Source organism: Thermobia domestica, chromosome 16, assembly GCF_964235325.1.
Source record: "Thermobia domestica chromosome 16, izTheDome1.hap1.1, whole genome shotgun sequence".
In the NCBI taxonomy this organism is placed as follows: Eukaryota; Metazoa; Arthropoda; class Insecta; order Zygentoma; family Lepismatidae; genus Thermobia; species Thermobia domestica.
The window spans coordinates 37234269-37261386 of record NC_137469.1 but is presented as its reverse complement, the minus strand read 5'-3'; the positions used below and the strand labels follow the sequence as shown (position 1 = coordinate 37261386).

Genomic DNA, 27118 nt, shown 5'->3' with positions numbered 1-27118 from the left:
GTTGAAATTACGGAGGCGAGTTGGAAGCTTTTGGAGATTACATGGTGTTGAGGGAACGAAGTCCATCATTTACAAGCTGCAAAAGGTACCATTGGAACAGTTCTTCGACTACAGTTGTTGTTTTGCGGGTGGGTTGATGATTTTGGTTCAAAGGCAACAGTTGCTTCAGCATTTTTTTCTGAAGAATAAAATGTAATGATTATAAACGAAACAGTTAAAAAAAAAAAAAAACTTTCGTAACCATCTCAGCTAGCCTCGAAACAAAAAATTCAGAAAGCATTTCCTTGTTTAGGAACAAACGCTTCGTATAACGTGTTTAAAATATTTCCTTCCGCTAATGATATCTAACCCAGTGGTTTTCAACCGGTGTGTCACGTATCCTAATAGAGTGTGTCGCGAAATATTAGTATTAAAAAATCATGAAGCATTTACTAACGAGTTAAAATGAATTCTGAAACATTGTAGCGGCTGCAACAATGCTCAGTACAACATAGACGCATTATTTTATAGAAACTTATAGTCTTAAGGTCTTTCAAAATAGTTTCTCTGATATCAGCGTCCTCATATTAATATAAAAAAGCGAAATTAAAAATTTATCCAAGCGTGGTATGATCCAGTGTTCTTTCCCTTGGAATATTTTCTTTATAGGAAAGCATCTTGAATGCGAGATTGGATAGATCAATAATGTATTTTGTTCAGCTCCTTCTAATACGGTTTTTCTGTCGTCATCACTTTTTTATATCTTTGAATACCTTTCCATCATCAACATACAAAATAATTTCTATGTCATGTAAATTATGAACTAGATCGTTAATGATGGGGTCGCAGTGGCTCAGTTGTAGAGCCTTCACCTCTGGTGCATGGAGTCCTTGGTTCGATCCCAGCTCGGGATTCTCCCGTTTCCTCCCACTTTCTTCATTCTACTATTTCCTTCATTTCTCATCACTACCGTCCCCTTTAGCCTACCTGGCATAAGCGTGGAACGTAAAACTTAAAAAGACGAAAGATCAGATCGTTGATGAAAACCACAAATAACAGTGGTCCTATTGCTATTCCTTGTGGAATACCTTTTTCTGTAAAACCTCCTGTGATAGAACATTATTTACTTTTACATTAAAACATCTATTTGTAAGAATGCTGCTGAAAGCTGAACCATTTTAGAAATTTAGGAGACAATCCAATATCAGATACTTTAGTAAATAATAATAATAAAAATAAAAATAATAATAATAATAATAATAATAATAATAATAATAATAATAATAATAATAATAATAATAATAATAATAATAATAATAATAATTTTTCCGCTTTTCTTGAGAGCTTGAAAAACGACTTGGTGACATGGAGCAGTCAGTTGTTTTAAAATGCGCTAAGAGTTCTCGTAAATGTGCGTGGTTTGAGTGACAAATTGCGTACGAGCAAAGAATATGTTAACTTCTTTCAGACAGAAAAAAAAAATATACAATGGCGTAACACTACCAATATACATAAGACACTTTTTCCCATTCATTTTTTTGTGACTTTCCTTGTCCTTGAAAGAAAATTCTTGCACGAACATCATCAGTTCAGAAGAAATGAAAATTCTTTTGTCTTTCTTTTTCTTTCTTTCTTTTACTCTCACTTAATTTCTAGGCCGTTCTGGGATTATGTAATATATACATGATAATAGTCATATTGAGTAATTTGATTCTTTTTTTTCATAGCTTAAATTTATCCTATAAAATGATGTGTTGAGAACAAAGGTCACTAGGTATGAATTTGTACACTAGTGTACAAAAACTTAAGGACAAGAAAGGTAGAGTAACAAAATATTGTGTAATAGTTGGAAACAGTGGCGTATTTAGGGGGGATTAAGCCTCCCCCCGAAATCTTACTTACTATAGTAAAGTATATGAAATATCTTGCAGAATTTTCACATTTTCAGGCAAAGCCTACCCCCCGAAAGTTAGCAAAGCCCCCCCGAAACAAAGCCCAAAGCCCCCTTCCCCCCGTTGCCAGAAGTCGCAAAGTGTGAAGTCAGCGTGACCGTAGCACCGAATGGATCTGCTGTCCCGACATGGAGAGTTGATTGAAAGGGACGAGATAGTGTGTCAGTCAGAGAACTGTTAAGTTGCATTGTTAGAGACGAAAATTTTTCGTTAATGTGATATGTGCGAAACGTTAAAAAAAAATGCGTATATGTTTCAGGAAATCTCAAATTTTTCGTTTGAGAACCAGAAATTACGTTTATATTATAGCGAATTTTTGCGAAATTCGGCATCACTTGCGATAAATGCGAATGAAAACGAAAAAGTGGAGTTCTTGTTAATTATTGCTAATAATAACTAAAAAGCGCATTTCCAATATTATTTAACTTTTTTTTAAAAAAAAAAACGTTGCATTTACGAAAAAGCTCTGCGAGTTATTTGATCCAGAAACTGGTTCACTTCATAAAGATGTAGACACCAACAAAACTGAACTGTTTGTTTAAGTCCTTGACTGCGTTTTGTGGTGAAAATGTACATGATCTGTTTGCTATTTACGATGTATTTAAATGTAAGGTTATTGAAGTTCTCAACCGTGAGGATAAGGAAGTTGACATTGTATCATTGTTAAACAGTTTAAAAATTAACCACAGGTTTTTTGCTGTCACCCTCGTTTTTGCATTAGATACACATCTTACTACCAAAAATATGCTGTTTACAAGTTTTTATTTAAAAAAACTTGTGCTACATTTAAAAAAATAAATGCGACATAAATGCGAAAATTGTGATTATTAATGCTACAAAATATCAAAATTGTTGCGAAAAAGTTTCGTCTCTATGCATTGTGGATGATGTTATTTAAAACAACATGGCTCGAAGACAACATTTTGGATAACTTCACACGGGAAAGAAATATCAGGAAACTGAAAAAAGGATGAACTATGACAAGTAAGGCCTAGAAGTTTGGTATTGCCCACATAATTGTTTTGTGACCATGGAGATCATTTCGAACCACAGCCAATGCTATGAGAAGGAAATGTGGTGGTCGATCACAGTCAACTATCCCTATATAAATTTCTCAATATGGAAGCATAATAATATCGCTCTATCACACTCGTAAAAGAGTAATGACAACGTTGCAAGTAATTTTCAAGTTAAAATTTATTAAAATAACCAACCAACTAACCATGAATTATTTGCTTTAGAGTAGCCTATAGGATTAAAATATAAAATGATAAATGATTTAAAATGCTTGCAAATTATTGACCAAAGTATATGCCTGCAAGGAGTCATCTATAAATTATAGTGCATTAAAGGAAACACTTAAAATCATTTGTAGATAATGTGAAAAACAGTGGGGGTAGCTGAGCATGTTTTCCTATTGTATATACAAGACCAATCACTTTTAATTTACCTAACTAGTTGTTATTAACCAAGGATCTTATAAAATAGAGGATCTGCCCTTACAAGAAAATTTTGAAGCCATACGTCACAGTTTCGCCACCCCTACTCTGCTCACTACGCCCAATGGGATCGCAATGTTTTGAGCCAATAATCATGGCAGAAACGAAAGTAGCCAATCAGACGATGGCGAAAACGAGAGTAGCCAATCAAGCGTGCCGATGCTTGGTTGCTTTTTGGCTTCATTGATTTAATAGGATGAAGATACATATGGGCAGATCCTCTATTTTATAATATCCTTTTTATTAACAGTAAAAAAGAAAATAAAGTAAAAAATTTTAATTAAGGCAAATTTAAAATAAGAATATTTCGCGGAACATATTTCTACGTATTGGGGAACACCGTAGTCTAGTGGTTAGAGAGTTGGACTCACGTCCGCGTGGTCCCAGGTTCCATTCCCGGCCAGTGCTTCTCAATTTTCTGCGTTCACCCTACGTCGTGAAGCAAACTGAGGAGTCACGTGAAAACAAGACGTAACGGGCACTAGGTCTAGAAAAGCTTCTAATGCACTTGTTAGGGACACGTGCCGCCACTAGGCTGGACGTAGTTCAGCTGGTCGCTAGCAGATGGCGCTGGAGTAGGCTTAGGCTCACAAATGGGTCGTTACGCCAAATGGTTTGGCATATTGCTAAATATGAAGAGCGGGGAGTAAATTCAAGTAACCATAAATAATAATTATGTGGTACAGTACTAAAGTTAGGAAAGTACACTGATTTCCGAAGAACCATGAATACCTACATACATCACAATTTTAAATGATTTAAATTTACGCATGGAAAAAATAAATCGAAAATTTACATTTCTTAGAAGGTAAGTGTAGCTCCATGATTAGATATTTGATATGACAGAAAAACTACAGAAAGTAACTGAAAGAATTTAAGTTTTCGAACTAGTTTTTAGGAAACGTGATGAATTTCTCGCCTCTTTCCCAGCTCATCAATACTCCAGCACTTATAGACAGATCTACAATTTTCAGGTAAGTTCGTGATAAGTTTAACATAAAAAAAATGGCTGTAATTATGTTCCCCATTGTGGTTTGACGGTAATAGTAGATAGAAATGTTGGTTACAACTTCAATATCTAACGTTAGTTAACAAACTAGAAGTTTATCAGATCTTAAAACTAGGATTCAGAGCAAATTCTCACTGTTCCCTATTGGTTAACTCTGGCACAAGGCCGCGTTGAGAAAGGAAGACGGACAATTCATATTTTGTTGAGTGTCCGCCCTTAATTAGGAGTATCTAAATCTCAATGGGAGGAAATATATCACATGGGTATAGGTATTCATGTAATGCCTTCATTGCCAGCTACTACGATATCTCTTCCTTTCATTTCATTGAAGATAACTTCAGGGAGACTGATACTATTGGAACTGAAAATGTGCGTGGTACCTTAGCACATTAAATTGAAGCCGGTGGGATCAGGCCCGTGCTAGGATACGAACGAGGACGGTGGACAATTCTACCAAGAGGGCGCCCATATAAACGTCAATACGTATATCATAAATATATATGGTGTAACTTAATGTAGTAAACGTCGGGAGGTGATTCCTTCCCTGGGATAAAACGAAAAGTATATACCAACCTGGGTGTAGAAATACCTCGGAACTATGACCATCCGAAAATTGTCGGAAAAATGTAAAAACAGCCATACTCGAGAACAAAATGTCGGATCGAAATCGGGCAAAAGAGAATGTCCATTTTTTAAGTCGTAGTTCCATTAGTGTACAATCGGATGTAGTGCAATGGTAGTGCAAGGGTGACTCCCAAAGAAACTGGAGTATACTATTAAACGTTGAATGAGGAAAATGAACAATAATCAAATACAATATTTCAACAATCGAATGTAATATAGTACATCGTTCAAAGTAGAACACTTAGAATTCGAAAGAAAGAGTGTGTGTGTGTGTTTGGTCTATTTTGTCTCAGAATAAACTCTCGGAAGAAGAATTTAAATGAAACGAAGTCTTTAATGTATCACAGTTATATCTTCTAGGCTAATGGTAACAGATAATAAATGAACGGGTTCCTGTCCAAGTTACGAGTGTGCGAAAATGGGAAAAAATAACTTTGGTCCAGATTAGGTTTATAACGACTGTGCATAAGACAGTCAGGCGGCAAAGATCATGTATGATGAATGAGAGTGCAAGGGATTCGTCACATGACAACAGTGATTCCCACAAATTATGTGAACACAATTTGGGCAAAATTATTTTGCATTAAAGGGTTTCCTTTTCGTAATACGTAATTCTGTGGAAGATAATAACTCCGAGCACAGAAATAATGAAATTCGACGAAACACATGCTGTTGCGCGTGCTGCACAATGATACGAAGAAATACAGTTTTAATTTACTGATTTATTTTATTTCGTACAAAGTAGGATAGCTGTGAAATACTCAGAGGTATCTTGTACAGTATTTCTGCAATTCAGTATGTGTACACGAGACAGCTGTGAAGAATAACAGTTTACAGTCTGATATTGTCGACCGTTGACCGCATTGCAAAGATGAAAGATGACATCGACGAAGCAAACTTCTCCGCGTGCGGTCAAGCACACATCAAATTGTGGAGATGACTGCCGCAGCTATGTTAATTCGAGCAACAAGTTCTTCAACTGTCGTGCCTGGTGTTGCACACAAAAGGCGTTTCATACCCTCCCCAAATCAAGGGGCGTGAAGTAGGAGGAACGAGGTGGTCATAATACAGGTTTTTCTTTCCCAATCCAACGATCTGGGAATGTTTCGTTTAGGTGGGTCTGCATATTCCAGTAAAAATGTACAGGTGCACTGTCATGCTGGGATCTCATCTGCTGTCTTATATTCAAGGGCACATGTTCTAACAAATTTGGGAGATATTCTAACAATTTTGGGAGAACATTACCTAAAAATAAAAGATACGTACACCCACACAGGCCTATTAAAATAAGGTAATAAATAAGGACTTATTAAAAATTATCCGCTATACCTCATCGCACGCTCAAATTAAATCTCTGCTGCCGATCCTTCACTACAGTTGCATGTGGAGTTTTACGCCCTGAACATGGCTACTGCTAGTTTCAGGATGGTCTCTGATCATTTCCAGTACGCTGTCTTTAAATTCAACTGTCGACATGAAGACACCCTTTTGAAGAAACTCTATTTCTCGAAGGCGAATATGGAGGCGTCCTAAAAATACAGGGAAAGCTACTCTCCTTTAAGGGCGACAGTCACGATATAAACGCCTCGCTTCTGGGCAATTTGACCTTGCCTCTCCATAAATGAGGTGAATATATGCCAGCTCGTGGACAGAGTAATCTGCCATTGCCCAGGCATGTATACGTTAACACAATCAATTTTACTTAAACACTAACATCTACATTTTTACATAACCGTGAATACCTGAACACAATCCTCTACTGTTGAACGCAACACTTCTTATCCTGTTATCCAGCAATTCTACATGTAACACCAGAGCACCGGACCATGTATATCACTTACAAGTTGCATAGATGCCTACTACAACACAGTCACGCTAATTAATGCCATTGCACAACAAAACAGCAAGACAGCCTTCTGCGAGCCACTCGCAATTGACACACAAGGGACGATAGTGCAGTAGTGTGAGACTTAAGCATCATGCTCTTAGTGAAAGTACAATGAACTATACGTACGTACTGCTACGTGTACACAAAAGTCCCACATTCTCTTTCCTCCTTGTAGGTATTCCATCCAGCTCTAGGACACATTACCGGTAAAACGTCGAAAAAATATTTTCCCTCATTTGTTGGATGTAATTTCAACGAGATTTCTGCTAGAAAATTTCTCCAGCAGTGGCAAAATCAAAATGTAAGTGGGCTAAACTAGGACGCTATTTTGGTATATTCACAACAGCAAAGTTTTTCGTAGCTCAGGGGTAAGGGGCGGTTTGCCAACTCTAAGGGAGGGAAAAAGCACCTTGAACGTATCCCTGGAGGAAGATTCACCTAACGGATAAATCAAGTATACGGTACTGTCCCAGTGCCTTTCCTTGTATCGTTATGCAACGTGATTAACATCTCGTGTTTCGTCCATTTTTGTTACTTCTGTGTATAGAAGTATTATATTCAACGGAATTACATGTTACGAGGAGGAAACCCTTTAATGCAGCTTACTTTTCCCCAATATGTATTCAGGCAATATTTGGGAATTCCTGTGTCATGCGCAGAATCTCTTGTACACTCGTTCATCACCTATGATCTTTGCATTTTTGAATACTACACGTTATGTTTCTTTACATGCCGCCTGACTGTCCTATGCACAGTCGTTTTAAACGTAATCTGCATCAAAGTTAGACACTCGTTACTTGGACAGGAAGCCGTTCATTTATCATCTGCCACCATTAGCCTAGAAGATACAACTGTGATACGTTAGAGACTTCGTTTCATTTAAATTCTTCTTCCGAGAGTTTATTCTGTACTGAGACAAAATAGATCAATCACACATATGTATCTCTCTTTCTTTCGAATTCTAAGGTCCGTTACATAGTGAAGCGGAGCCCCGCACACCGCCGTCCGCCCTCCGCGCTACGCGTGTGTGCTTACATAGTCATCCGTAGCTACGCGTTACGCGTCACGTGATTATATACAGGATTCTTCCCAGTCAGTATTGCGAGTCAACATGAACAAGATCGAAACGACAATAGTGGCATCTGTAAGAAGAGAAAACGAAGAACACAGAAAAATAAATGTCTCAAAAGTCATCACTTAGTTTCTCCAAGAAGTCTGAAGGGAGCTTTTGTGTCTGTTTATATAGATTTGCGAGAAGACGAGAAAAAATACTTCAATAACTTCTGTACGCCAATTCAGTCGTTCGATGACCTAATTGAAAAAATTCCATCGAAATTATAAAAATATAGTTTAAATAGGATCCATATTCCCGCTCTTAAAATACAGCACTTTCCTTTAAAAATTGTCGTGATACTGTTTTTTAACAAATGAAAATAACGAATGTTCGTACATTTGGTTAGAACTTCACATCCAATCACTTTTCACCCAATCAACTATTTAATAATAGAGATAAATTATTTGCCTCAATTTATCTTTTTTTCATTGTCCATACCTTCATTTTTACAACAACAAAAAAATAATTCTTTTACATATCTTGTTCCATGCCTGTTCAAGAATGTCACGCTTTTTGTATTCCTCACAAGAAGGATCCCATCAACATGGTATTAATTTAACTTCTGTGACAATTGAAACTGAAATTGAAATTTGAAATTTATTGAAAGAAATACCAAAAATTACAATAGTCACGTACTGTTAACAATGGTATATTTGAGGCACCACATGTACAGTTCCAATTAAGCAAAGACATTAATTGGAAGTTCCAATTAAACGAAGACATTATAGCTAAATTAAAAATAACACTATAAAAATGTGAAAATAATATTATATAACAGTATAAAATATTATTTAGCAACTCACTATCAAAAATTAAAAAAAAAAATCTGGATCAATTTTCATTTTGATTTTGCTACCATGCACGTTTCTTTTTAGATTTTAAAGAGAACTGGCTGTTCCGCGCACGGAGTTCCGCTTGACTATGTAAACACCCATTTGCTCAATGGCCCTATTTGCCTCGCGTAGCGCGGAGAGCGGATAGGGCTACGTGCGCAGAGGCCTCCGCGTGACTATGTATGCACCCAACAACCAATGTAACAATCTTGCCACGCGGGACTCCGCACGCTGAGCTCCGCTTGACAATGTAACGGGGCTAAGTGTTCTTCTTCTAACTTGAACGATGTACTATAATTTTTGAATCTTGTACTTTGTTGTTCATTTCCCTCATTCAACGTTTGATAAAATACTCAAAGGAATACTCCAGTTTCTTTAGGAGTTACCCCTGTGCCGCCACTGCACTATATCCAATTGCACACGACGTTTGTTCTTGAGTTATGGCTTTTTTTTCGACAAATTTTCGGGTGATCAAGGCCCCGAAAAGAAGCATTTTTACACCTGGTTCATCTATACTTTTCGTTTTATTTCGGTATCAGGAATCACCTCCCGACGTTTATATTAATTATTATACTCTGTATATTGGGCGCCACTTTATGTGTTAAAACCATCAAATTTGTTTAGTAACGTAAATAGCTAAAACTGTGGAAACGTCTTTACTAGAGAGACACTTTTTAGTTCTTGTAATATTTTTTGTCAAACAAAATGGAGCTAAATATATACCATTATCAACAGTAACAGTATGCATTTATTGTACACAACTGTGCTATATAGAAGAATAAATAAAACCGTTTGTCTTTGATATGGTTTCGCAAGGACGCCTTATGTAAAGAGAGCACTGTACTTATTATGGGTTATTTACCAATAACAACTGTAAGAATTTATGATAAAAAGCTTGTTCCTTTATTTATAATGTGATGTTTCGGAGGGCGCACCGGGACATGTTCCGGTGTCCCGGTGGGCCAGTACAGGCCTGGGTGGAATACCAGAAATGGTTTAGATTTTGCTGCCCTGTCGGAGGAAGAAAGGCTTAGGTCTGTTTCCTAAATAGGTGAGTCCCGGAGTGCACGTGTTATTTCAGCACGAAGTTGCCCAAAGAAAATGGATTCGAACGACCCTACCAGGGGAGGTTTCCATTTCCCAAATGAAAACTTGTATTGTATATTCCACTGGGTTCGGAAGGATGTCCTAGTACCTCAACATGTAAACTTGAGGTAGGAAGGACTCCACGAGGCGGGAGAGGAGTGGCTTCAGCCCTTCTCCCAAATGGAATTAATACGTGCCATTAGGTCCAGGAGATAAGTGTACGTGATACCTCAACACGGATTTTTTAACGTGCTCAGAAGTAGGAAGGAAACTGAAGAACCGACTGGGGTAGGAGTCCACCGAAGGAGTACGTGCTAGCCACAAGAGTCGAAACATTCATTAATAATCTTGAAATAATTTCACATCAAAATTAATTCTGTCACTTTTATTTTCAATCAGTGATGATTTCTGGAGTGGCCAAGAGGGGAGTCACGAAATCGCTATTCCATTACCACATATCCTATCGTGCTCAATGTTCGTTCCCAGTATTTTTGTAATATTACTTCTTGCCCCTAGTGTAATGAACCCCCCTCCCGGAGATAATCTTCTGAAACCAATAATATTTTCAATAACACCTTCGAACAGGCACGTAGCCTAGGAGTAGGTCCGGGGTGTCTGGACCCCCCCCCCTCGAAATCAGAAATGAAAAAAATTAAGGAAGAATGGAACAAAAAGAAGAATCAACGTTAAAAATATATATCTACAGCAAGCGTTCGGTTACTCTTTCTTATGTGGAGGAGCTTTGTGTGGAGGAAATAGGAGGGGGGTCAAGTTAAAAAATTGATATTGTGATGGAGCATTCCGAATTCCATCTAGTTCCATGCTAATCCTATGTATTACAAATGATGATCGATAAACCGGAACTTAAGAAATGTCCACGATCACCAATAATATGAATCTGGTAACAGAGATTCCAGTTACACTTGTTAAAGAATTTTCAATTTCGCGGCAACACTAATCCATTTTATAGGATGTCTTTACTGCCGAAAGAGATCTCGTTGCTATCCTTCACGGCATTAAACGAAGGTAAGAAAATGGAGAAAGAAAAAAACGAATTCGGAAGACTATATCTTTTTTCAATACTTTTTAAAATATTCTTTTACTCGAGATTTCTTCATTGTTTGTTACTAAAATACTAACACATCCTCATTTTATTGTCCTAACAAACCAATATGGGTATGTTGCCAGTAAAATAGTTCAGATTGGTCGAGCTTCTTGTGAGTAACCACCTTATTTCATGTCACGCCCCGTGCCCCCATTACGAAAACCCTGGCTATACAAACCAATATATGTTGCCAGTAAAATAGTTTAGAAAGATCGAGCCTTTGGTAACCGCAGTATTTCGTCACGGACCCCCTCTATTACGAGATTCTGGCTACGTGCCTGCCTACGTTCATCTGATAGCTAGGTAGCTATAAGGAGACTATTTAAGCACTTTTAGAAAAATGGAAATTAAAAAATAATAGGAAAGTAATAAAGTTCTTCATACTTCACTGAGAAACAGAAAGAGAAAAAGTTGTTAAGCTCTCGTTGTTCTCAATGAAAAGTATTGAATTGAACAGTAATTGAACTCAAAACTACAAGAAGACTCCACATGGTTATTCTTCCTCAGGTAAGTTGGCATTTAATGTTTTTCTTGCACGTCAACAATAGCTCCCATCTGGCGGACATTTCACGCAAACTATATTGGAAACAAATTTCTTCTGGCAGACACAGCAGAAGGCAAAGAAAGAAATTACACAAGAACGAAAAAAAAAAGTATTTAGCTAGAGGGTTAGTTTATCTAATTACCAAACGGAAGTTGGTATTCTTTTGTGTTGTCAGCCATAGTATTTTGTCTGGAATTTCCGGTTGCAGAATATATTTATATATTGTAACAGCAGGTGATATTAAAAAAAACACACACACACACAGGTGCGTGTCTTCCATAGTCAAAAATTTATATTTTTCATTTTGGTTTATTTTTCTGTTACACCTTACAGCAAGTCTATTTTTTGTTTCGTTCTGGAAATGGTGCATGAGTCTCTTTCTGTGAAATGGCTATTATGCAAATGTAAGCTTAATTACCTGCAAGAAAAGAATCAATTGTTTCTGTCCATTTGCAAATGACTTTCGGCGAGAATTTGCAAATATCAATATAATAATTTTATTTGACTAATAACTATGCAACGTGTATTACTACAAAACCGCAATTGCCTAGTAGCCAAGAGACAGTTATTTTCAACACTTCAAGTAACCATTGGAACATTTTACATAAGAACAAGAGGAAAAAGTATTTAATTTAATTTTAAGGGTTTTTAACTCGTAACAATACTCATTTAATAGGGTGTTTCAAAACAACAGCGTCAACATTTGAGAAGTGATTCCTGATACCAAGATAGGAAAAAGAAAGAATAGACTAACCTGGGTGCAGAAATCCGTCATTTCGGTGTTATAAGCTGCCGAAAACATGAAAAATGAAATTTAAAGGTTCATAAAATACTGTGGGATAGCTGGGTCAAGATTTCACTTAGGAACAAGTATGTGCCCTACCCAACTATCCATGTTTGAGAATCCTGCGGTACTTCCGCAACAATTTTTTATAGAGGTAGTTGGTGAGTACTTCAAATTATATGCCCGTAGCCAAACTCCCTCTACAAAAATTGTTGCCTGAGTACCGCAGAGTTCTGAATCATGTATTTTTGGATAGAGCATATTAGTTCCTAAGTGAAATCTTCACCCGACTACGGTATGCCCCATAGGATTGTAGTTATGGACCTTTAAAGTTCATTTTTTAAATGTTTTCGGCAGCCTATTACTCCGAAATGACGGATTTCTGTACCCGGCTGGTCTATACCTTTTGTCTTATCCTGGTGTCAGGAATCACCTCTCAAATGTTGACGATGTTGTTTTGAAACACCCTGTATATATAAAGCTCTGTTCCTAACTGACTTATCAATGCCTAGGCCGAACTAATTAAACTCGTAATCATCAACTTGTATTCTGCTATCACTGACAGGTCACTTGCCATAGCTGAGAAGTTATTTCATTAAACATACTCGATTGCAACATTATTAGATCATCTGTGTTACAATTTTATCACTAATAGTCAAGTCGTAGTTTAATATGTTTGTTTCATAGTATAACTAATAATTAAAAATGATGAACTGATTTGTTGAGGATTACAGGCGTCGGTAGCTCAACAAATAACTTTGGTTGAAAAAAAAAAAAGCTTTGTTCTTCGCGGTTTAGAGGTAAGGCTGGACAGATAATTTGATGTTTGATCCCATATTAAATGATATATAAATAGCTTAAATGATTAAATAGCTGATAGCTCTCATACACATTTAATTAGGTTCAACTAACGTGTATTCCTCTTGTTTTTCTAAAAAATATTTATGAACATGCAAGAAAATTCACGTAAATAAACAGTACTTCTGACAACACTGTCACTTGTAAACAACTAAATTAGTTTGTAATTTTACCATCAGTACAAATATATGAAATACTTAATATCTGCATTTTATTAAACTGGAATAAGTATTTATTACAGTCGGAAATAATTTTAAAGGACTACTATACTGTCTGAAAGAAAAGTAGTGACCCTATGCAAAGTTCTACTCCATTCCATTAAAAGAACCGAAGAGAATGTTTACCACAGAAGAATGCTTTAAAGAAAGAAAAGACGTGTGTGTGTTTGAAGTGATTCCACGGGGCATTATTGCCATACAGAGGTCTTTGTTGTTCTTCTCTCCCCCCACCTCCACTTTATTTGTGTAATAGACATTCCTTTGTCTTTCACTTACCTGAAAGCTTCCGAAACAAGATCCGCCTGGTAGTGTGACGTAACATACGTAAGGAGGACTCGACGATGGCACTGATTCATAGATCACAAGAGCACCGTTTCTGAGATCTGCTCCTCTCGCTTGCTTCATCTGCCAAAATTCCTGTAAGGCCTCCACCACGTTCACTGAAAACACAAACATAACACTATTAGAATATATAATATTCACATTTATTAGTGAAATTAATAGGTACTTGTATACCACTATGAGTAGAAACCAGAGATGGCGTGGCTCAATGAAAACTTGATCCATGACCCATCAACTACCCAAACCTATCGCCTCTATATCTGACCCACGATCCACATCCTCCTTTCCAGTGACTAAAGAGTTTACACTTGTAATAAAAACAAAGCAATGAAATCATCACTAATTGGAGTTTGAATTTCCACGGACAACTGCTCAAGCACTGCTCTGTTACACTACCGATGAACCTGACCTTTACGATATAAACTGGTAAAGTGTTTGTTATGGGTAATATTATAATGAATTTCAATTTAACTATCATATATATATTTATTTCCATGTTGAATTACAGATCCTTTTCAGTGGAAAATAGGATGAAATTTGAAAGTCTCAAATCAAGGTAAAGGAGGCTAAAAGCCAAGTATAGCAAGTCCTAATGCAATTTACAATTACAATATCCAAAAGTATCTTAATTCTCTTTTCACTTAGATATTCTCTCAGGTAGAAACAAATGAAAAAGGAGAAGAAATGGAGGCCTTGAAAGTAAAACGTAGACAAATTCGCCAGTGTTCAGAAGATGCTATCTACAATGCATGAGCAGATTGAGTCGGTCGGTCCTGGTGGGTTATTATGGTTAGTGGGTCAGATTGGATCGATGGGTCAAAGTGGGTCACGGTGGGTGGTGGGTCGCAGTGGGTCACATCCTTTGACCCACGACCCAGCTGCAGATGTGAAATTCAATATATAAACTTTGCATTAGAAATAAGTGAACACGTTTTACAGTGTTTTCGAAATTACCGCTTCTAAAGGGAATAATGGCGGCAATTTCTACAACCTTTAAGTTTCCAGTTTCTTAGTCATTAAAAAATATCCTTCTCGTGCACAGAACGGGCATCTTTATGATCAAGATCCAAGTTGAATTGGTTAAAAAAAAAAAGTGTAAATCATGGCTTTCCTAAACCATGTTTAAGAAATGTTAAGTAAATTATTTATTTCTTCCTTTTATTACACACAATGAAAAGTTCACAGAGGATGTATTTTGCAAGAATTGCAATGTTCCTTTCTAAGGTTTGTGATCCCTATAATCTTCAAACATATGTCCCTACCAAAGCAAACGCGATGAACCTGTAGATGCAACAGAATAAAATATTAATATTTCTATTCGACAATCTATTAAGGGGATCAAGTTCAATATGTAGTCTACCATCATTTGATTTTCTTTTTTAAATTTTACCTTGAGATATTTTTTTTATTGAAAAATCTGTTGTATACAGTTATGGTTACCTCTTCTTTTCTTCCCCTTTGTTTTGCCTGGAAAAGACTGCATCTGAAGTCATGGGTTTAGATAGTTGGCGAAACTGTTACACGCAATTTAAACATTGTGCTTTGCTCAGGGACAATATATTTTTGTATTCTGGAAAAGCCCTTTATTGTAAAGTTTTTACCTCGAAAACTCAAAGTTTAACCTAGGGGGATCGGTGGCTCAGTAATAGCCGGTGACAGTAGGCGAGCGGTTTCGGCCACTTGACTTCGGATCACGAGGCGTAGTCCATCAGAGGTTCGAGTCTCTCTGAAGACCCTGGACGTTTTTTAACTGTCCTCAATATTTCTGTGTTCGTGTTCCTGTCGAGTGTGGTTGTCGTGAAAAGTTCAAGGAAGTGGAACTAAAATTAGAAAAGAGTTTTTAAAAAAATTGTACAGCGCTCAGCCCAGATGCCAGAGGTATCTGGTTCGATCCAGGCCATGGGAATTTGTGGTGGACAATATCGTGTCCGTGAGTTCTTCGGCGTTCTCTCCTTTAGCCCACAGGGCATAATCGAAGAACGTAAAACTACAGATTTCATTTCATTTTCTCTTAAAAATTATTATTATTATTATTATTATTATTATTATTATTATTATTATTATTATTATTATTATTATTATTATTATTATTATTATGCAACATTAAAACAATTTGTATAACTGAAGATTATGGCCTGCAGAAACGAACTCTATACTGAAAGGACCAAAAACAAATAAAATGTATTGTAATGCGATCGAACGGTCAGTGAAGATCTTGAGTCTTGACAAACTCAATGCCTTAATAAACGCAATTTCCACTGCGGAAAGAGTGGCAAGTTATAATTAATACGAACTCACAAGTTTGATGAGTAAATACGAATATAGTTTTATTTTGAATAAGTATACAAGGCCACTCTCTTGAATCTAGAAACTTCGCTCAAATTTTGAAGAGGTTAAATCTAATAATAACACAATTTGTTTATAAGTGATGGGTTATGATTTATGCTTCAATTTTGTAGGCCCCCGTCCCGATGAAAAATTCTGTTTCAAAGCAAGTTGTACGTGTATATGCCTGGAGTAAACATATTCTACTGTGTGAAACAAGATGTATTTGATTTCCCAAGTTCCGAATGCAATAGTTAAATAGATATAACCGCTGTTGGTTCATCCTATATTAACGGACAGGAAAGGAAGGTACCTGCAGTCTACATAACGACCTTGTCGAAGAAATAAGTAGCTATAAAAAGCAAGGGTTGTATGATTAAGTACAAGCATATCTTGGAGGCACGCAAATTTTGAACCTCTTATGTATGTAAAATTAACATCTGCGAAAAAATTATCTTCTTAACAACAGGGTGGCTTTTCATGTCTGAGGAAAAATTGCTTCCCCTCTCCCCAATTGAAGTACAAAAGGGGTGGGGTGGCAAGAGGCGAACAGTGATTATAGCAGTGCAATTAGCTCTCGCACACACAGAAGAAAAAGAACATTATTGTTGTTGCAAAAACATTATATATCTGTGTGAACGATTCTTACTACAAAGAGCGTGGGAAAAAAGCCTTTCGTCATGAGCACTGCCGCGGTGTGATTTTCATTTGTTCTTTTCCGTGGGAGAAACTACAATGAAATTACTACAGTCAAATCAGCAACTACATTTTTAGTGGAATGAAATAATAGTACTCGCGTTTGGCAACTTCAAATGATTATTTAAAGAGGACCCTTTGCGAGTTTTTTTTTCTTTCTTTAATAAAAAGAAAATCCTTTTCTCTTTCATGCTTTTATGTGTTAGCATCCAATGTTGCCAGCTTATAAATAATTAGATGTACACTGAATAATTAAATGTCCCAAACGGGAGTACTACTATTTTAATTCACTAAAAATCCACTACAACATTAAGATACATCAAGGGTGCATCAAATAACTAACAACAATTACCCATTCAATGCTCTCTTTAATTGTGAGACGGTTAATACAGAATGCTAAGCGTATGCGTACTTGGTATTTATTACGAGTGTCAGAAATGTGATTACTGATAATTCAAAATTAATTCTGTTACAAAATGACAATAAAATAGTAATAAAATTAGTAACACATTGTGGCGCTTTGTTTCTCCCAGCAGACTTAAAAAAAAAAAGGGACATTAGTAGAAAAAACTCGCTTGAGTTGTTTTTATTTTAAAGATATATCTGAAAACTGCAAAGCTTGCTATAAACACTTAAAGCAAATGGAAGGCTTTGCACATTGTCCGCCTTATTCAGCCGTGTCATTTCAATATTGATAGTTGGGCGAGGAGGTAAGAAAAATGAAATGAAATCTTTGAGTTTTACCACCGGAATCCCACGGTTATTCCGCTGAGGCTAAAGGAGATGGTGATGATGAGAATGAATGAAATGGTGGAATGAAGAAAGTGGGAACAAACGGGAAAATGCTGAGAAAACTCACGTACACGTTTTTTATCCACCACGAAGTCCATTTGGCGCGAGCTGGGATCGAACCAGGGGTCCACACACCAGAGGTGAATGCTGTATCACCGAGCCACCGCAGCCTCGAGGAGTCTAGATTCTTCACTCATGTAAGAATTTAATGTTTTTAATTGGTATATTACTAGCTATATCATTGATTAAAACACGTATATCTCAAATTCATTAGATTCATTAGGAAAACGGTCATAATCTTCCCTTTGCTTTATAGTTAATTACCACACCCTGAAATAAAACAGATAATTTTAAATCCACATATTTTACACAGCTCAATTTTGAAATGGCCAAAATAAATTTTAAAAGTGTGCAAATTACGTGTGCATAAAACCGTTAAATACTACGTATATCATTACAAACATTTATATTACGCAGCAAGGAAATAATTAAAACATTAAATTTACGTATAAGTTCCGCTAGAAATCCATCTTCTAATTTCTCTGCAAAGAGCGCACAAAATATGTTTCTCTTTATTTATTTGATCAATATCATAGTTTGGTAGTTTTATTTGGCCACCACATTTTCAGATACACAGAATGATTGAAGTTATTAACAAGTAACCGTGTCAAGTGTACACAATGTGAAGAAGTTTGGTATGTGAGGTGTGATATTTTTGTCAATTATTATTGAAACCGCAAGTGCTAACAGATTTCTACCACTTCCGGATTTAGTAGAGAGATAAGAGCGGAGATGAATATGTTCTGGGAATTCTTAGTTGACTGCAGAAAACCGCTTCTCGCTATTACAGCTTTTTCACTCTACAGTGATGAATGTTAAAACCGAAAGTAGTTAATTTCTGTCACTTCCGGTTTGAATACAGGTTTAAGAAAGCGGTGGTACCTATTCTTGGAATGCTAAATCAATTAAATAGTCGTTTCTCAATTTCTGTTATCGCTTTTACTCTATGTAGATCAATATTAAAACCGGAAGTTGTAATGAAATTCTATCACTTCCGGTTTTAGTAGAAAGCTAAAGATGAAGATGATATGTACTTTTGGGACGCTTAATCAATTGTAAGAGACAGTTTCTCGCTATCTATTACCGTTTGCTCTATAGTGATCAACTTTAAAACTGAAAATAATTTATTTCTATCGCTTCCGATTGGAATCTCACATAAAAGAACGAACCCGATTCCTAACTATCGACTCTGTACATCCCGGCCAAAATTGATGATGATCCATTCAGTATAGATCTAGTTCTTTAGTTCTTGAGAGTTTTTGTCTCTGAGCAGACGGACGGATACACGGACAGGGACAGACAGGATATATATATATATATATATATATATATATATATATATATATATATATATATATATATATATACTTATAAAATATATTAAAATGCAAATTTGGAAATTTGGAAATTAAATTATTATAATATGCACGCATCCTTTGTTTTCGCATTTCCTATGTATTTCAATTTTATTTGAGTGTTTTTTCATCTTCGAAACACCCTGTATATATATATAATAATTAAATTTACTGATTTTTGTGTTGTCAATAGAACAAGAAACGCGTACTAAATTCCCAGTTGATTGGATACTGTCATGGGCAGGGTCCTGGGTTCGATTCTCGGTGGAAGACCCTTCATATTTGAACACATGATGTTTCGTGTTCTACCTTAAACTATACGTCCACGTCTCATATAGTCTCGGTGCTGAAAAGGGGACGCTAAATTCAAAATTCACCTACCAAAATCATTTCGATTAAAAAAAAAGAAAATTCACCGAAAAAACTCAATAGTAAATTATCATTTTTGTTTCTTTTTTCATTAGAAATAGCTTATGACAGATATATATGAAGGTGATTATGTGACTTAATAACTCTTGAACCACCCGACCGATCTCGACAAAAGTTCCCACATAAATAAGGTCTAAGCCTGTTATGGTTTATATCATTTCACTTTGACGGTGCATCTTAGGAGAAGGAAAGGACGGAGATACAAAAAAATGATCGAAAATGACTTTATATTAGTATCGAATCCACAGTTTTCGGGGTAGCTGAGATGAACAGTGACACTTCCGATGCCGTTTGAATCCAAATTCAGCCACGCGACCTGGCGTAGGAGGAAGGGGAAGATATATAAAATGATCGAAAATGACCGACATAAGTACCGAATTCATAGTTTTCGTGATCGCTGAAATGAACACTGACACTTCCGATACCGTTTAAATCCAAACTTAGCCCTGCAACTTGGGGGAGAGGAATATATATAAAAATGATTAATGACCGATATTAGTCATGGCAACGCTGAACCCAAGGGGTAAACCTGAACAAAGATGGAAAAAAGTTTTCGTTCCTGAGTGTAAAATATATAATAAATTTGTAAATTAAAAATATACATCAGTTCTGCAGATATATAACAAGCTAATATAGGTCTTATATTGTGTTTTTTTAGCTCCACTTTGCCAAAAGAAAAAGTTTTGTACAGAGCCTATTTTCGCCATTTTTTTGAGTAAATTTAGGAGGTCTGTACTTTTTGACAAATGAAATTTAGAAATGTTTTCCAGGCAGATTATTGTAGGATATATATCAGTGTCGCTATCTGGAACTATTACCGTAGTGGTCACCCAAGTTGTATTGCCTAAAAGTGACATTATGCAAAGAGGGGCAAAATATTATCGGAATGGGGCAATGCTGAGCAGCGGGACAATGCTGAACAATAATAATATATTCATAGTTAATGTACTTGCCCCACTTTTAGCCTGATAGTGAGCCTTAACAAAACAATGTGTACAGACAATGGTATTTATTGATATATATATATATATATATATATATATATATATATATATATATATATATATATATATATTTTAATGATGAACATGAAAATCATACTGTAATTAAAGTTGGACAGTAATTATTTGTTAAATACCGTACTTCGGAAAGAAATCAGTAAAGCATTTCATTGGCCAAGTAATTCAAGTAGTTGATTCTTTTTATAATGTCAGATTTGATCGCAAAAATATGAATGGTACTAGGTTTTACTGGCCAGAACAAGAGGACATAGGTACTGTTTCCTCTGATTATGTGGTCCTGCTGTTGCCTCAGCCTGTACTAGACAAAAAGACTAGGACACTACTATGTCTTTTTTCTTTTCAATTTCATTTGAAAGTTTGGATGTAGAGTAAATAGATATGCATACAGTAAATAGATTATTTTTGATAGGTAGCTCAATGTTTTTGTGGCAAATCTGTTTATTTTGTTTCATTTATACTTCTGCTAGGCATTGACATTTTTTACAAACACGAGTAATGTGCTGCTTCTTTCACTTACTGTAAGAACTGTTTTTGATTTGGTACAGGTATTGTACACAATGGATCAGATTTTAAATTCGATTTCGATTTTTTCACGATCACATTTTCTCTTATTGTCGCTAGAATAAAAGTTCTTATTGTCTTGAAACTGCGATATTAGATCCCGGTTGGGACACTCAGTCGAAAAGGTCTTACAGCTTTTTCGGACCAGCCATCTTATTTGAGGTTTTTCCTGGGTCTTCCTCATTTACATCAGGCAAATATCAGGCTGATACTTAACGTACAGGTCCCAGGGTACTTCTTTCCTTCCATCCTTTTTCGGACAGTATGCTCGCCGAAGGACGTCATGTCTCATACCTGACATGCTTAAAGGCCATAGATGCTGGTAATGACCAGTAATATGTATAAATAAATAAACCAATACTATTGGCCAAGTGAAATGTGCTTTTTATCCTACAAAAAATTACAAGAGTTTCGTTCTCTCAACAACACTCTAGGTAGATTGGATTCTCAGGAATTCGCCCGCCTAATATACGGTAAAATTATCTTAACGAGTTCCAACAGAAAATTGATCTCGAATTCTTCTACCTTCTCTTATCAGAATTGAAACAGAGAATGGTATTTTACATGGATGATAGAGATAGTGAGTACACATTTAATCTATTCTAATAGTTATATGTTATTTGTTTATTTATTGTACACGGATCATTGAATAAGTAAAAGCAAATGTCAGTTTATTGAGGTGATGACCACACAGATTTGCACAAATGTCAGGTTATTTGTCTGTGAAGTTACTGTCCACTTTAAAGCACTTTGTTTCATCGCCTACAAGCTGTTCCATACTAAGAGAAGAAAAGAAAATACCCGTATTTTATGTTAAAAATGTGTGTGTTTACATGCCTGTCTTGCTCGACTTTTCCCAGAATATCATTCACGTCTCCTATGATTGGCCGTTCACGGTGAGAAGTATTTTAGATATCGAAATTCCCAAAACAAAAGCGACTGGACTATGTTTTGGGTATTTTTGATAAATTACCTTGCCCATAAACAGCACATTTTTTTTTTCCACGGGCCTGCGCAGCATTTGTGTATTTATCGGAATAAAATTGTCAAATGTAGCGTAGTTTTGTGGGAAGTTTACTCAGCTTTACGCCGCAATACCTTACGTCTGATTATAATAATTTCACTACTTTATCATATCTACTAGTCACAGTTATCAAATGACGTTTGGTCTGACCTGCTGCAACTTTTACATCCTGAGATTTGGGACATCTACTGCGCAAAAGGCTCAACACTGTCGTCCTAATTCATTATTTTTCCTTTGTTAATTAATGGATTGTACCTGTATGTATATTTTGAGAAAGAAATGGCCCGTTATTCTTAATCTTCACCCAAAATTCAATGTACTTTTATTGAATTGCCCATCCACAAGATGCTTAATGAATGTTAAAATATTATTGACATGTTTTTCCTTTCTCATTGTTATTGCATAGTTTGTTCAAATTTACAAGTTACAATTATGGCAGACCAAACATGCCTCGCTGCTAGTCTACTGACAAGCATGCGACTTCAAGAAAGACAATAATAAAACCAACATTGGCCAAACATGAGGCATACTTTACTTTTAAATTGTTTTAGTAATCAATATTATTCTAACACTAGGATGATAATAAATTCAAAATTTCAAATTCACTTGCAAGTTTATTCAATTGTTAGTATTGTAGTTAGAATCCTCGTAAGTATTCTGTCATTACTGGCCGTTCACTTGCCAAGGATCTTCCGCTGACCCACCCAACCAGGTACATTCTAGGAACGTGCCATTTAAGTTCCATATGTACCGTTTACGTACCTGGTACTTGAAAAATGTACATTTCATATGCATAGCACGTGTCGCTAGGTACGTGCCTTTCGAGGAATTTCTGACACTTGAAAGGTACTTTTACATGCTTCACTGGAATGTGAGGAATGTGAATGGCACATACCCCATGTACCATGGCATGGTTGTGCGTAAGTTTCGTATTGCGACTAGGGTTGCCAATTTAGCCACTTTGTGACGAGATCTGGCCATTTTGAGAACGTCGTTAGTCACATAATTTCCAAAGAGCCAATAGTGGCTTTTTAGCCATATGCTTTTCACTTCTATAGCCACTTTCTGAGTTTAGCCACATTGTAATATATTGTGTGTGTCATTTTGCAATTTTCTGACGTTTGATGCATTCTCTAGGTTGTAACATTCTAAACCCCACTGGCAGAATTGTCCTCATAAAATTAGCATTGATGGTTATATTGTGACGTTACACAGCAGAGAATTAGTTCAAAACCTGTACGTTAAAACTAGACGTTAAATAAAATTTTCGGGAAGACGTAAGTGTAAGTATAAACTAACTCCTTAAAGAAATTCAGCCTGATAATATAGACATCCTTCAGGAAATGGTTATCCTTCCTTTTCCATTATTATTTGGCTATGAAACAAATGCCGGAGACATATACAACCGCTATATACAACAGTGTGGTGTTGGAATGTGTAATGATTAGGATGTGATGTTTTATTTTATTTTTTTGAAAGTTCAACACTTCCAATGTACCCGTAAAAATGTACTAAAGAAATAGTGCCCATGTTTTTTAAATATTCAATTAGAACTGGACAATCTACATGAAATTTGCAATCGATCAGTGAAAACGTCATCTTTCTAGAGCCTGTAGTTTCTGAGATCTCATTGTCGAGAAACATATATGTGTATTTTAAAAGAGCTCCAAAGATGGCAGCACAATTCATTTGCATGTATTTCGGAGAAGGCTTACTAAAGGCAAAGGTCTTTGAACAATAATTTAAAAGGATAAACTTTGTGACAAATATTTATTTCAGTAATTTATTTAAACTACACTCTTTTAAAAATATTTGTCTTTGTTATAAACGTGAAATCACAAATAACCGTAAATCAAAGGTTTGAATGCTAAGATTATAGGTTAGAGCTCGGTCGCTCGTAAATGTTACTGTAGTATTTTACTAGATAGTTAAATTGCCACACAGATGCCAGAGGAGGGCATATATTTTCAGAGTTAATTGCTTGGCTTTTTTTAAAAGTACAAGCTTCTAAATTCGAACGTAAAAATGAAGCGTTAAGGTTTTAGTATTTAAATACTCGCACCCCCAGTTGCATAGCACTGCCCTAAGGAACATTACTGACATGCCTAGTACATTCCTGGCACATGCCAATGCCAAGTAAATGTGTCAAGTACATACACGGTACGTGATATACACATAATAGATACATTCCTCGGTATGTGTCATGCACGTACTTTTGGGCGGAAGTAACCTTATTCCTTACATGTGTATTTCACATGATTGCTCTATTCACGTACCTATCATGTACATTCCAATGTACCTCGAGGAACATTCTTTACACATGATCAGTATGTACTTGTGTTGGGTGGGGAGGAGCTTTCATGTTCTGCGATCTTCCGCTAACCTCTTTGTCTTCACGTAAGATTTCTCTGCTTTGATATCGTCAATTAATTGTAATCTACTTCGCCCCTCCCTCTCTTTCCTACCACCATACCCACTAGCACTGCCCTCATCATGATATTGTTCCTTCTTATCCAATGCCCCGATCGGTTTCTCTTCCTGTTCTTAATAATGTTTAAAATTGTTCTTTTCTTTCCTACTATTTCAAAAATTCTTTCATTCGTTTTTCCATTCGATCCACCTAATATTTTCTCCATTCTTCTCCACACCCACATTTCAAAAGCGTCCATTTGTTTTGTAGTTGGCAAATACAAGAAAAATTAAAACAACACTGTATCTTCGCCGTTGTTAATTATAAAGTTTGCTTAACCTTCAGTATTTCATTTGATAGAGAAAACTCTCCGGCTTCTTTCTCTGGTAGTACTAGTAGTAGTAGTAAAACTAGTAATAATAATAGTACTACTAGGAATTTCAAAGTGAGTACTCATGATGCTTCAATCTCATGACATTTACTTTTTCAAACTGGACGCTAGATACTACGCCAAAATTACAAATATGGGAGATATTACTTCCCAAAAGCTTTGCAAAAATTATTATCTCACGGAAAAATTGATAACCAAACTTTTGTACCCTGCAGTTTGTTTTTTTAAAGAACTTACGAGGCTGTCTGCTATGTTATTCGCCTAATCCATGTCCATTCTGTTATTTGCCTAAACTACCTATAAAAGCATGAATGTTTTTTTTTTAAGTATACAAGACATTTTATTTTTTACAAAAAAAGAAAAGAAAAGACATATTTAAAAGGAAATAAGACCTAGTATTTTTATAAGAAAAGGTATACGATATATTTGAATTATTCATTTTTGAAAATTAAGTTTGCACAATTTTGGTATTAGTAACGTTTGTTGTAATGAACTATTAAATTTTTGTTACTGTTTTAATAAAACATTTAGGGCGAGGGGACGAATAGTAAAATAGTTTAACATAACTGTCACATACGTTAATTCAGCTCTACCGAGGCAAGCTTCATGAGCATATTAAAGTTATTTATTATATTAATAACACAAAACTCCATTAGCAGATCGATTCTTAATAAAGTAAATTATCATTTCAATATGCTCATGAACAGAACGCAAACTTCAACTACGATGTTCGTTCAAATAGTAGTCACATCATATTGCATTAACGTAATCTCAAAAACTATGTACTACGATATTTTCTAAATGCATTAGACCACTACGAACCTCAAATTTGGATATCATCCTCTGGTTTACTACTGCTTTAAAAATTGTGACAAAAATTTGGGGAAACCACAGAAACAAAGTGGTTAAGAAGGTGGAGTTCGAATGTGAAATATGAAATTAATAATAATGATCTACCTGGAAACAAGAGTTGGTAGCACTGCTTAAAGGCGTTGGAAAAAGACTCATAAAAACTGTTTAAGACAGAGGAGAAGAAAGAAGAAAGGAGGCTAAAGAAGGAACCAAAAAGGAATTTTAAAAAACAAAAAGAAGTGTACAGAAAAGAAAAGTTAAGCATTTTCCGAACAATCCCACGATCCTCTTGTCGTTAAGAACTAAAAAAGAAGTTAAAAAAGAAATCAGAAGGAAAAGAAAAGAGAAGAAAATGTAAAAAGCAAAAGGGTCAGGAGAAGAGAGACAGAGAGAGAGAGAGAGAAAAAAGAAAGATTTGCTCGAAGCAAAGGTATTCACTGGCGTGTCGTGGTGCTGTGCGGGCAGTGTCTCTGTTGTGTGTTGTGTTCTTCCGAGGCACACAGTCAGTCAGCCAGCGAGGCACGGGCAAAGAAAGAAAGAGGTCACTTGACCCCCGTTGGAAATTACTCCGCAGCACGCAATACGTCCTGAGGCTCGTAAATCTTGCTCTTAAACACACACCTCCACACTCCACTATCTTTTGTATTCTGTTTACCCTGATTAACTCACAGCATACTATTGAGATGCTGAAATGCAACACACAGATCAAGGTAGGAAACGGTCTTTTTGTCTCGTCTCCTTTCTTTCAACTCAAACTTGCTCTTTCACATAGGCACACACAGAAATAAAAATAAACAAACAAATGAGGAAGTTTTTGTATTTTGTAAATGAAAATATTTATCGACTACAAATATCGAAATTCTGATCTGTAGATTAAATATACTAGGATATGATACATAAGGATAATGTCCAAAGCGAATTTAAATTTATGGCTGACCATCCTGACAGAAGGTATTTTATCCTTAGCTTCTCCAGCTGAATGCAGGAGTTGTACCTTTCAGAATAAGCCCTTGACACATTCTTCCGTTGCCTTTCCCGCTGTAGTTGATTGGTGATAGTTCGCGTATAAATTTGGCCTCATAGTTCGTATCTAGAAGAAAGGCATGATCGGTCAGTGCTATGGACAACATCGTGTTCATGGATTTTCTCGGGAATCTGCAGTTTCCTCCCATATTTACCCTAAATAGCATAACCGTGGGGCATTAAATTAAATATTGCATTGCATTCCTTGGAGTTTGTTTACAATGGCTAGACAGTCACATTTGGCCTTGATTTTTAAAAAAGCTATTAGATTTCGTAAAGTTATATGTATTAAAAGCACTAAAATATTCATCAGAAAAAAATGTATAATTCTCTTTACGTGCTA

The 27118-nt window shown here is 35.9% G+C and overlaps 1 protein-coding gene across 2 annotated transcripts in view; it reads right to left on the bottom strand.

The window, feature by feature from the left end:
• The window catches only part of lft (Limb expression 1 family member lowfat), a 302779-nt gene that overhangs the window by 94383 nt on the left and 181278 nt on the right, over positions 1-27118 (bottom strand). For both annotated transcript variants that reach the window (XM_081742321.1, XM_081742322.1), the window contains exon 2: positions 13770-13933. In XM_081742321.1, coding sequence (XP_081598447.1) covers positions 13770-13933 — 164 coding nt within the window. The remainder of the gene's footprint in view (positions 1-13769; positions 13934-27118) is intronic.